This window comes from Nothoprocta perdicaria, unplaced genomic scaffold (assembly GCF_003342845.1).
Source record: "Nothoprocta perdicaria isolate Ctin4 unplaced genomic scaffold, notPer1 scaffold_172, whole genome shotgun sequence".
NCBI classification, from domain to species: Eukaryota; Metazoa; Chordata; class Aves; order Tinamiformes; family Tinamidae; genus Nothoprocta; species Nothoprocta perdicaria.
Window position 1 is genome coordinate 1,464,453 of NW_020454894.1, and position 13,392 is coordinate 1,477,844.

The 13,392-nt window shown below is 44.9% G+C and overlaps 1 protein-coding gene across 2 annotated transcripts in view; it reads left to right on the forward strand.

The window, feature by feature from the left end:
• The window catches only part of INPP5A (inositol polyphosphate-5-phosphatase A), a 130,460-nt gene that overhangs the window by 87,709 nt on the left and 29,359 nt on the right, over positions 1–13,392 (forward strand). For both annotated transcript variants that reach the window (XM_026036219.1, XM_026036218.1), the window contains exons 9-10: positions 12,488–12,583; positions 12,892–12,966. In XM_026036219.1, the coding sequence (XP_025892004.1) occupies positions 12,488–12,583; positions 12,892–12,966 (171 nt within the window). The remainder of the gene's footprint in view (positions 1–12,487; positions 12,584–12,891; positions 12,967–13,392) is intronic.

The following is a 13,392-nucleotide window of genomic DNA, read 5'->3' on the forward strand; positions in this document are numbered from 1 at the left end:
GTGTGAAGTCAGCTCTGTGGTCATCTCCTAAGAGTGACAACAGCTGAACTGAAGCAAACCAGAAGCCCAGGAGCACACGACATTAGAGCTAAAGGCCACCAAAGTGGGATGGAAAATTGTTTTCCTTTTCTGTCCACCATGTGTTTTACATTATATAAAGTGCATTCCAGATCATAATTGCCAGTCAGGTGTTTTGTATTGATTTAATAAAAATAAGCAGCTTCACCTCCAGCTTTTGCATACGCTTGCCTTAAAATATATGCATTATGAAGACAGTGATTCAAAGCCTTTAGGAAATCAATATCAACACCAGATTCTCTTCTTCAAATATTGACAGCAGAGTAACTCTAAGATACAATGAAAAACAATAAAGGCAGGAACAGACGAAATTAAGGCCATCATTCTCCTGTAGCTAGGCTCTGCAGAAACTGCAGGTAGTTGTTTGGTGTCACACAGGTAGCCCAAGCTCGCCCCGACTGTCAGCGCTTCTGTTGGAAAAAGCCTTCACCATTGAAACAAAATGAGATCTGTGCATTTTCTATGCATGTTTTCAATCATCAATTCTCAGAGCAGATATTTTCAACCATGAGTATGCATGGGGAGATAGAGAAGGGTGCACGAGGACTGTCACTATTGACTTTGAGCATTTCTGGCTAGAACTGTCCAGAACTAAAATAAAAATACTTGAAAACTGTAATGTTGCAGTATTCAAGCCGAGCAACCCTGTGTGCTACATCTGTATAGTTCTGTAATTGTAATTTTAAAATCCCTTAGAGCCAGGAGGTGAATTCCCTGCTCAGTGAGGATATTCCAAGAAGCCGAGGGACATCTCTCAGGACAAAGAGTATATTATGGTTAGTGCAGGATGTGCTGTTTTCTGCACTGACACGGCTCTGAAATCAAGTCTTGCAGGTAGTTCAGTACTGCATTGTAAATTATTAACATGAATCGAGGGAAAATAGCTTTGAAAAATCATGCTGAACACTGCTCTATTTTGATTTTTCTCACTCTGAAATATTTTAATGTAGTTGAAAAATTAAATAATGAATTTAAGTATTCCCTGTGTAAACACGAGAATTCCTTTCCTCTGGGTGTTAAAGGCATGTCAGATACAACACTTAACAAGTATTACCTCATTTGTAAATGGCATTGAATAAGCCAGCAAGAGCTATTTTTCACCTCTGTATTTTGTTCGTGCAGTTTTAACAGGTGCTGGATTTCATTCCTGTGCCGTGGCTGGGCTCATTGCTCGGTGCTTCTAGAGATTTACAGCAGGATCGATATTTTACCATCTCTAACCTGTTTTCCATTTCAGAAGTAGGACAAACAATTACGCCTGGTTTTGCATGTATATTGTAAAGCTGAAAATGATGATTCAGAAATAGCAGACGTGTTTTATGTGTATTTATGCTCCGTGCTTGAAAGGCAGCAGTAGAGTATGCTCATTGCATGAAGAGTGCGAAGCATCTGTAGCTGCTCGGGGAACGGTCTCTGAACCAGGATGATGCTGATAGGTTTCTTAAGAAATTTCTACAAATTTCCATGCAGCTAAAGGTACCGCCACTTTATTTCTTTACGTGTAAGCCTTGTTGATGCTAATCATGCCAAGCTAAATCTGCAGCTGACCGCAAATAGCTGGTGAATCGTTTATTTTAGTTATTGACTATATTTTTGATGGAGACAAGTAGTAGGTAAAAATTTATGCAAATGTGCAGAGTTCAAGTGGGGGCTATCCTAAACAGGACTTAAGCTATGCACCCTCCTTTGTGCCAAATTTTCTAGGGTTTTTCTTTTCCTGTAATGAATACATGTATTTTGTGCATTGGAGCATGGCACAAACCCTTTTGGAAGGCAGACTCTCCAAGAAAGAGGAAGAGAGTTTTAATCACAAAAGCAGAAACGGCAGCAGGAGGAGTGATTCTGCACTTTGTTCCGTTTGTAAATGGTGCGTTCGGGCTTTTGTGAGCGCGGCCCGGCACCCGAGTCTCCATAGCGCCTGCCGCACAGATCCTTTTCGCGGCCCTTTTTGAGCCCAAAACGACGCACATGAAAAGAGAAGGAGCTTGGGCGCAGTTTATCCCAACGGCTCGTCTGAGATGTTTCCAATCAGGATTCCTTCAGCGTACTGCTGTTTTTTTGTCAAGCTTTAAGCAGCTTTTAAAATAATGGTATTAGCTCATACTTCAGGGCTTCACTGAGCGTTCCCATAAGCAGCGGTTATTAGTTACAAGAAACTAAAAGTATATGTATTGTACGCGCTTGTGGTGGTTGCAGCAGACGTGAACTAAATGGAGACTTGAGCAATTTGTAGATTTCAAAATGCACTGTGGAGTTCACTGAGAAAAGAAAAATGCACCATTGAAATGCCTGGTGCCAGGGCGGTTTTCTTCACTGAGATTTATCCCTGAAAGCCATATTGCTTTCCCTTCGCCTTTATTTAAAACTCCTCAATACATTGTTTTTAAGGCCCATTTCTTTTACAAGCTCTTCCTTTCAGCTTGCTCAGGAGTCAGGTCCCGGGAACATCTGTTTGTGCCCGCAATCGGCAGGGCCCTGGATGGTGTCCTGCCTCCGGCAGCCTTTTGTTCCCAGCCGCTTTTGTTTCCGATTTCATGCTATCAGAGGGGCTGCATGTTTTCCTGTGTGAAGTTGTCAGAGAGATAAAGGCGTGGGAGCAGGGTCACATTTAGAGGGATGGGCATGAAAAATTGGTAAAATGTATCTCGGAGCCCACCCACAAGACTGGTGCTTGAAGAAATTTAGAAATAGAGTGTTGAATTGTAATTCTTGAAGTGTGCCAACTCCCAGGGGGCAAAAGTAGTGATGAGGGAAGGTTTGAACTGGAGGGAGTCTCTTGGGTGGGTTTGTGCTTAGTCAACTTTCCCTCTTGGATAGCTTGAGGCTCTCCAGTTGGACTTGGGAGGAAAACAGCATCGTCCTCACTGTAGTGCCTGCCTGCATCTTTTCAGTAGCAGAATGTAAAGCTAGAAGATTTAAAGCGAGTGTTTGGGCCCTTCAGTCATCCTGACACACCAGGGAAATCCAGAACCACCAGCACAGTACCGACCGCCCAAGAGTACAATGAGAAGGGTAGTGATAACGAAGGGAAAAGAGGAGCAGAGCAGCTTAATTAGCTTAATGGAATATATTTTCAGGGGAGAGAGCAAGATCCCCTGCTTGTAACTGCAGTTATGGTTCACCATACTGATGATATAATTAGCAAAAACACACTTATCCTCCTTTCTCATGTGAGTTCCAGAAGTGTCACCCTGCTTTAAAGGGATTTGAAATTAATTCGTTAGTGGCAAGTGGGAAGAGCATCTGCAGTCACAAATACATCTGATTTGCACAGAGTTTATTGAATAGAGCGTTCTCACAACTGTGATCTAACATCACAGCATGAGCCTACACTTGTGTCTCTGTAAGGACTAAAAACCCAGTGAAAAGTTCTCTCTATCCTTGTGTAGTAGCAGTGTATTTGTGTCGCATCAGACAATTAAAGCAATGTCTTGGTGGGTTCTTATATCGTATGACCTTAAATGTTTGCATAGCAATTTAGTATTCACAGTAGTTTAGGTATTCACTAGATGCAAAAAGAAAAATTAAGTTTTAATAGTACTGCTTTATATCAGTGATTAAGATAGTTGCTCTTATTTTAAGACCCCACGATAAGGATTTTGTCCAAGTGCATAACAAGAAGATAAGTAATATGTTTAACTTGTATTTTTTCCATTGCCAACTGATAGATTGTTCTTATAGGTTGTCTTACTGCCATAAATTTCCCAAGTTATCAAATGATGTACATGAAATAAATGAATTGAGTACAGGAACCTCATGGGAATGTATTTTTCTCTAAAGATTCTTTTCAAAGATTAGGTAAATTATTTTTCTTGCATGCAGAAATGATTTGCAATTTAATACAAGAAACTAAATATATGATTTAATTTCCATTGCACTAAGCAAGATTTTTGGCTGCAGGAATTCAGAGGGGAACATCAATATGCAGATTCTTTGCACTTTATTAGTATGGCAAAAAAAAGAATTACTAAGAATGTTTTAAAAGTAATTTATTTGCTGAGTTTTTATCCTTTGCATTAGTTTCAGAGCTGTTTGCAAATGGAGGAGCAGTAATGCAGCAGATGAGGCAGAGCTGCCGCATGCGCGTGGCTCCCTGGCTGAGCGGGCGGGAGTACCCGACCCGCGCGGTGCTTCTTGCCAAGCAGACGGCGCGCGCGGTTCGGAGGGCGCCGCCGACCCCGCGAGGCAGCGGCGTTCCCAGGAGCCAGGATCCCTGCCCGGCAAACGCTCTGCGGTTACTGAGCTGCTCGCGAGCAGCCTTCCGTATTCCACGCAGTGTTAAGCATTTTGGAGAGGAATCCTGCCTTCTGGTGCCAATACCCACTAGCTTCAGGGTGCATTTTTTCTACTGATAACTGCCCTGTCTGGCCTTTGAAATCACAGGATTTCTTGGCCAGCAGTTTCTTTGTCTTACCTGTCTGAGCCTAGACAGGTGAAGAATTTGCTCTACTTTGCCTCAGAATGGAGGGGAGTAAAGGCTGGAGTAAAAATTAAAGCACATCCTAAAATCCATTACAACACCTCCCTTTTTTTCCGGCTAGAAGTGTGTAGAAAAGGTCTCTCCAGAGGAAATAAGAAGTTATTACGGCTTTCACTTTTTTTTTTTTTTTTTTTTTTTTTTTTCAGAAAAAGCTCTCTGTATGTTAAACAGCCTTGCGGACATCTGGCGCGATTGGTTTTAATCTGCTGGCTAAAACGTGGGGATTAGGGCTGTCCTCGCGGCGGCGGCAGCCGGCGCGCGGGAGCTGCGCAGACAAAGGCACCGCTTGTGCGCCGGGTGCCATGTGCTGCCTTGGCCTGTGGCGCACACAATGCGGCATCTGCGCGGGGCGCCGCGCTCCGGCCGCGCCGTGCTCCGCCGCTCCAGGTCGCCAGGCCAAAGCCATGAATTTTGATGCGCCCCTTGCTTGTGTGTCTGCCCGGGCCCGCGCCGCTCCGCCTCCGAAGGTGCTAGCCGGGCCGGGAGGCCGGAGCCAGGCGGCTCCGTGGCCCCGCGCCTCGCGGCCCCGGCTCTAGCTGCGCTCCAGAGGCCCTGCTGGGGTCAGAGCTCCTGCTGTGCGGATGTGCTGTGCCCCCGCGTGCTCCCCGGCCGTCCCGGCAGCACCGTGTCCTGGCGACGTCCTGGTGGACACTGCTGGACACGGTGTCCAGCCCTCCTGTGGGTGCTGGGCTCGGCATTCCCAGTCCAACCGGGTCCCGCGGATCCCCCGGGCGCTGCCGTGGACATGCTGGTGCCGTGGACAGGCAGGTGAGCAGCCGAGGATGCCTGCTCGCTCGCTCGCTGTGTGTCATGCGTGTCCTGGAGCACACGGCTCCCTTGGCTCCCTGCTCTGCACACTGTTGTACAAAGATGCTTTCATTTCCCTGGTCCCAATGTTGGTGTGACTTCCTCAAACAACGCCCCTGTACTGCCTCTCTTCAGAGAGAAGGAAATCCTGCCTTTTCTTGGCAATGAGGGCAAGGAAAGACACTGCAAAAGCAGAGTTCCCAGAGCTCTGAAGTTCACAGAATTGCCTTGTCTCTTACTTGTGCAGCAGCATGCTTCAAAAGTGTGGTTTCACTAGCTCCCTGCACCCCAGTTCCCCCCAAACTGCATTATTTTTAACAAGCAAGAAAACTGGTAAAGAAAAGAATGTTTTAGTGACAAGCATGATAAAATTTTGTCTTCTAGGGAAGAATGGAATAAAATTTGTCAACTACAGTCAAAAGAAAAAAAAATATTTAGGGTATGCAGGATAGCCATGCTAGTGCACATACGGCTTTGCCGAGCAATATGGCTGGATACAAATTCTGAAGCTTCTGTAATGTGAAAAATAAAACAGTTTCTGACCACAACATGCATCCAAAGCGGTTCACAGGAAATATATTTTCAGCAGGTAAAGATTCTTCATTGTGCTTGAAGCGTTCCTGCTGATGCCAGTGGGTTTAGAAAATGTCCTGCCTTCTGTTCATATGTCAGTGGAATTAGCTCCATTTTTGAGATGTTACTTGGCATCTGACATTGCTTTAGATTTTTAAAATTAGAAATGTTTGGGATAGCGGTTGTAGAAATTTGTAATTGGATTAAGATACCCTTTTGAGTAGCAGCGTGAAATTCAGATAGACATGTGGACATCTGTAAACTTCAACAATTATATTATAAATGCACTGAAAAGTTGAGTGAGCAAAGTATATGTATAGATGATAACATAAAATTACCAGCGTATCTGTGAAAGATTTCCCCATGTGTTTGCTCTAACTTCAGTATTCATATATATTTTAAGATAGCCAAGTTTAGTTTGGGAATACTTGGTTCTCGTCTTTCTCGCATCATGAAGTTCGTACCTAGTTAAGAGAATAATAATTGTTCATTACATTGAATAGCTGCACTTAAAGCATACTCCAGACAGATCCATGCTGGTTGACAAGATTTTAAAGGTGCCTTTCTCCAAAGAGGTGCAAGGACAAGGTGTTCTTTCATCAAACATTGTTGGGTAGCTTCTAAGCTTTCTTTTCTTGGTGATTTTGAGGATTGTGTGAATGTTACCAATTCTTTCCTTCTCTGGTATCGAGGGAGGTTGATGGTAGGTCATTCCTGCAGGAGGCTTCCCTTTCTTAATGAGGCGAGGGCAGATATGGCAGAGACTTGCACTAAATTGTTAGGTGAGTACATGTGATATCACCTCCAATGCTAGAAACGGTGACATCGTGGAAATTGAAGAAAGGGTTTTAGTTAAATGTTGCTGGTGCATGAGAAAGGAAAAGCCATGAGAGTCTTCTGATTCGCGTCTTGAAAACGCAACAGTTAAGACTCGAGTCCTTTGCAAATCATTGGGTCCAGTTGTTAACTCAGTTTCATTTCCGTATTTCTCTCTACTGTAGAGCATGATCACTTTGCGATCCAGAATAGCCAATGTCTGGCCAATACCATTTAAATTCTAGGCAGATTTGTTGTTTAACTCTAGAATCACCTGACATGTCATGTTTTGAAATTAAGTTCCAACTTCCATTTCTTAGCACAAATACAAGAAAAAACAATCACAAAAAGACCTCTGAGCTAGTGTGCACATCATATATTGCATATATGATGCCTGCTTATATAAGGCGACCTTTGGGAGGTGGAGGGTTCGTGCTTCAGAGGCTGTGACCTGATCTTGAACCATTGATTTTATCAATGCCATAGATTTTGTAGAAAGCTCTGCATTAATTTGAAGGGCAGATCCCAGAATGTGCAGGAAGTACCAAAGAATTTTGTTAAGTTTTCCTTAAGTTTTTTTGTGCTGTTGCTCCAATGTTCCATTGCTTATGATTTTAAGAAAGCATCGATATGGAAGCAGCAGGAACAGCAGCATCCTCAGCCCAAGCAGAGACAAGTGCCACACTCAGAGCAAAGGCAGTTGCAAGCCACACGGGAGCAGGTGGGATTCACAGGCCGTTTTGCTGTTAAAATGAAAAGAAATTGAAAGAAGATATATATTTTAAAAAAGATTTCCGTAGGGACAGTGGGATTGCAGCAGCTCCATAATTAAGGACAAGCATATCACTGCCTTCAAGAACTGCCCCCAGGACCCTGCTGCCATCAAGGAATGATGTGAAATGACAAGGAAGGGGAAGAGTTTTTTTGTGACAGAAGGTTTTAGATCTTCAGGTACTGCTGAATTTATTCAGATCTCCAGGATTAGAGTCCTGAATATGTTATCTGAAAATAATTGTTCCTGTCAATGAGTTAATTTAAGCTTTAAAAGAGCAGGGTCATAGGGGAGTGGAATTTCAGCCGAGAGCTTCAGTCACCCAGTTTAGCTGGTGCAACAGTGGACACTAATGGAAATGGTTTTGCATGGCGTGCTGTAATATTTCACTCTCATTCCCATGCATGATCTAAGGTTTTAGACATGAAAATGCAGCTAATGATGAGCTTGAGGTTGTGAATTGGAAGTCGAGCACAGAGTTGTCCCTAAAAAGGATTATTTAGTTTATTGTTACAGGAAGTCTTTGGAGGCATGAAAGCAGAAGCTCTATATTGAGCTTTTTTGTAACAGTCAGTTCCCAGAGAGATACTTTAGAACACAAATATCCCTACAGGTAGGGATAGTAATATCCCTAAATTGTCCTACTACTCCCTAATTGTCCTGCTAGGAGACAAGAGAAGTTCTGTGAATCTAGAGCAGCTTCCAGACCACAGGAGGTAGCTGTGAAAGCGTGCGGCTTCCGCGGGTGATAGCAGCGGTGCTGCTGCAGGGGCCTGTAAGGTAGACGCGAGGTGAAGGTAGACGCGAGGGCGGCAGCTGCCCGACGTGCCTTGCCGGCCGGGCACTCTGTGCCGAGAGCCAGGCAGGGCGGGAGCCTCCCCTGAGCCCGCGGGGCTCCCGCGCCTCCTGCACCTCCGCACGCACACGAGTCAAGCCGTGAAACCGTCATTCACGTGCTCTGACACGGAAACACTTGGGTTTTTTCATATCTATTTTGTGTTCACCTACTGTTTCACCGCAGAGTGGGGGTCCTGCCCAGGAAGCTTATTAGTGTGAACAACGTAGTAACTTCTCTGAGCCATTATTACTATTTCCATTTAGTTAAACACAGGTTAAAATCGGCACAGATTAAGATACACCCTAAGTGAAGGATTTTTGTTACTGTTAAAAAGAAAACTTTGGGCTCTAAGGTGGGTTTTATTGCCTTGCATAAGAGCACGTTTAACTCTGTAGTTGCCTTGTTTGCAACCGTTGTGAAAAGTTAGCTAAATCAACTCTCCATTTTGATGACAGACACAAAAGTATTCAAAAGTATTTAAAAAGCAGCACTAGAAACTTTAATTATCCTGTAGCTATATGCATATATTTTATTGACTTGTAAAGTTACATTTTACTCTGGCTTTCAGAGTTGTGAATTTGATTGTTCTTACATGACAGGATTTAGCAAATTTACTGTTAGCATATTCCCAATAACCAGAATATCTCATCAGCACTTCAGAGATGAGGAGCAGCCTGAACGAAGTGGATACTCCTGTTATTCCCAAAGTGACAAATCTTTCACTTCTCGGATTATTTCAAATACAGTTTGCATCCAGATAATAGCAAAAAAGCATTTGACTTTGCTAACTTAGTGTCAGATTGATTTCGGGGTTCTCAGCAGCATTTCAGAAGTATCTCACTTTCATAATTGGATGATACATGTCTCTCTCGTCCTGCCAGAATCCACAGAATATGTAAGTGGATTATTTTAAATTTATCTTATTTGGTTGTTCGTGTCTCCAAGGCCTTATGTTTTCAGTTGGTGCATCTTAGCACACAGCATCTGCCCTTTTCTCCTGGCTGCTTTTAACAGGAAACACATCTGTTTTAATCTGTGTGGCTTACTGAAAATTGCAATTGCAGCTATTGCTGAAACTTTTATCCCTATGGAACAGGTGTATTCTGCACTTATATTGGTAGAAGAGTTCAAAGTTATAGCAAGCCACTAGATTGTTCAAATCATTGAGGAGAGTAACGAACCTTTTTAGGTTCAGTAGGCGGAGGCAGTAGGGAAGCTTGCATCTGTACGTGTGGGATGCAGCTTTTTTCAACAACAAGGTTGTTGAAATCGTTGCAAGTGCAGGAACTCGACTCACGCATGCAGAGATAAGCTCAGGGTGCACAGAGAGCAGCATGGCAAAATCAGTGAAAAATCCACCATGGTTTTCCACAGAGAAATTCTATTAACAGGAAACAATAGTGCAGTTATAATGCATTTATATAATGAATGGCTATTGTGCTTTAATGTATGTAAGTGTTCCTTTTCTGAGTAAATAGCAGAGATGTAGTGTAAATTGTGTTTGTGTGTCGTGTACATACAGAGGAGTTTTGAAGGCCACATTAGTGCTGCTAATTAGATGTTTTTCCTGAGGACCATGGATTTAGAGGCGGTCCTAGGTTTGGCACTTGTCAGTACCAGAAGCCTTCACTCCTGATGTTTCACCTCAGTGTCCGTCCAGCTTCCAGGTGATGATGGGGCCAGCTCAGCGATGTGTGACAGCCCAGCACAAAGTGTTCCCAAGGATCCTGGTGAACACACAGTGCTGTGCGTGAGCGTGGCCTGTGCAGGGCTGGCAAGGAGGGAGGCTGCCCTTCCCCGCGCGCCCACCTCCAAATGCAGCTCTGCTGCAGAGCCAGCAACGGGGGAAAGGGAGAGGTACCAGAGCCCTCCACCAAAGGTATCTGGTCTGCTCTCTTCTAACTTTGCAAAAAGACGTCTTTGAAGCAGCAGCAGAAAAGCAGCAGTGCGTTTTCATAGCATTTCGATTTTCTTTACCAGCAACAAAAAATCCCTTCTTAAGCAGGCTGGTCTAAAAGGCACATGTTCCCCAAAGTTTCTGCTTGGGTGACTGCGACTTTGCAGAAACTGAAAGGAGGAGGAAAAAAGAATTGCTCTGGCTTGTATAAGAAATGAACCTTGGCCCAGTCACTTTTTGTCCATGAATAAGGTAACTTTCTGTGCGGGTGGAATTTGAAAGCAGGAAGGTATGTGGGTCCTTGCTCTTCATTGGTTCTCAGGAGCTGATCGGGGTTTTCTCCTTTCGGAGCAGCCCTGGAGTTGTGAGATAAAGCAGCTCAGGGGAGAAATTGTTCTCAAGCAGATGCCTTTAAGAGACAGAAATCATGAATTTCTTGAATTGCCACCACGCCGGGGGTGGCTACAATGACTTTTTGACAGTGACAGTAACTCTGCCTTGTCTTTTCGAGCCCTTCTTTGGCCCATTCACTCTGGAAAGCCGCTTAAGCGCACTTAAGCGCATTAGCATTTGGATGCTGGGGGACCGTATTGACCCTGGTTTGGAGAGTTTAAATGAGTGAAAGATGGAGCGGTTTGTTAGGGCTTTAGCAACCCGCTTTGGAGAGCGGCGGGTTTTCCGCTTTGGTTTGTTCGGGTGCTTGTTCTCATCTGCCGCCCTGTTCGGAGCCGGCCAGACTGACTGGTGACACATGAGCCCAAAGCACTATTTTTTGGGGGGCTTGACCCGCTTAGCCGCTCTGTGCTCTGCATGTCAATGCGGCTGGCGGCGATTCCCCCCCGCGCCTCGCCACACAGATGGCCAAACCTGCCAGCGCCGGCGCCGCAGGCCAAACGCGGCGGCGCCTGGCGCAGCGCCCGAGTAGGTGACACCAGGCGACACCTTCGCTGCCTGCGCAGAGCTGTGCGTGGCATCTGCCCGTGCCCCAAAAACTTGAGCAGAAACGAAGTTCCCCAGGGCCGACCTGTGCCTGTGCTTGTGCAACTGCTTTCCTTTCCTTGAGTGGAAATGATGTCCCGATAATCCCTGTCCCCCAAGAACAAGCATCTTTGCAAGCAGATGCTCTTTGTCTTTTGAAAAGTACATGCTTGGTATCCCCTTATAGTGAATGCAGAAAGGGAGAACAGAAACGAGCTGCAGTTTCGTAGCAGTGGGTCTGATAGCTATTGCACTTCCAAAAGTAAATCCCAAAATACATATTTGTATTTGGGAAAGACAGAAACATGTAGGTTAAGAAATTCCTTATTACCCCATAATATATTTGTTCTATAAATCTTTACTAGCAGCCCTGCCCAGTGCTCCATGTGGGTCTCTGCTAGTAACTCAACTCCAAGTTATGCCACAAGTACCTGGTTGAGTGGATCCAGTATATGTTTTGGGGGGTGAATGTACTTGCCTCCTTTGCTAACTGCTCAAAATTCCCACGTGTTAAAATGCAAGCCCCCTAAAAGTAACCAACCCTGGATTGGGCTGGTTATCCCTCTGGCTCAGCCTTCTTTATTGTTAAAATTGGAGCACAACAGACAGAAATGGGCAAGCGAATAGAGGCCTGGCACTTCCTCTGAAATTGATATCTCTGAGCCTGATTAGGTGCTCACTTGTAGTACGTTTTAGACACTCAAAATACCTAAAGAGTGAGTGTTGTCCCCTATTTGACAGGACAGTTGCTTGAGTAGTTCTGCTGCTGGAATGAACTGTGAAACACATTGCTGAAATATAAAGTTGTTGCTGGGTTTTAATGATATTCGGAGTATTAATTGCAAAGAGGGACGTTCCTGCAGTTGTGCAAGTGAAGTTACCATTTTTTAGGAGTGTGTGATGCACAAACCAGAAGGTCTGGGAAGGCGTTTGCTGCAGGAACTGACTTTTGAGAGTCTGCCAGTGATGCATGGCTTCAGACCTCGGAAGGGACCCATGCACACAGTGATGAGTGAAATCAGTATTTGTCCTACTCACAGGCTGTTTCGTTATTCTTGTGTGTTTCTCTCCCAACAGTAATTTATATTATTGTGATGGATTTGTCCCAAGAGGAAGCCAGCTACACAAGCCGTGTTTTGTGTTCTGGCTTGCAGCGAGCTGTGCCTCCGCATAGGCGCAGGGCACTGCACGGAGTGGCCGAGCTCACTGAAACCTGCAAACCATTTCCCCTCTCTCCATTTTCCCTAGACACTGTGTGCAAAGGCCACGATGCAGACGATCCGAGCGGCCGACACAAATGAAGTCGTCAAGCTCATATTTCGCGAATCTGATAATGACCGGAAGGTAAATAACATAATGCCCTCTGCGAACCCAGCACAGAGAGCAGCGCTCTGTGCATTCGCACTCCTTCCTGCAGGGCATCAGTATCGCTGTCTAACACTGGTGATTGGCGGCAGGTGGGAAGGGACGTGGGCTGTCTCACCTGGTGCCCAGCTACCTGGATGCTTTCGCTGGCTGCCGCCCATGAGGGACGCAGGCCAGTGTGGAGCCTGATGCGCTGCCAAGGGCTCTGTGTCCCCGCGCGTCGCTGCTGCGCGCTGGTGTCGGTGCCAGGGAGATTGCCTGACCTCTCCTCTTTATTCCTCTTCCAGGTTATGCTGCAGCTAGAAAAGAAGCTCTTCGACTATTTTAATCAAGACGTTTTTAGAGATAACAATGGCACTGCGGTAAGTGTGTGGCTAAGCACAGCAGGAGGAACGAGAGGGAAGTGACATACACATTGCCCCTCTTTATCCTTAGCAATCCCTCTGCATGGGATGAGGGCAGTTAATTCACCTGACACAATAACCCCTCCAAGCTTTCTCCTCGCTTTCCCAGTTATTTTGTGCACAGCTTCTTAAGTTTGGCATCTTTCTGTTTGCCTTCTTTTTCATAGAAAAATAATGTAAATGGAAAATTATTTGCAGGTCATCACCTTCTGTCATCTGCATTTCTTCAAGCACCTTGTTTGTTTGCTTGCTGTTGGTTGTGCAGTGCAGGAACTTGGGTAAAACCTTTCATTGCAAAACTGCTTTTAAAATACTTGCATCTTCTGGGTGTACAAAGAAAAGAGAAAATGCACCAAAAAAAAAAAAAAAGAGAGAGAGAGAAAA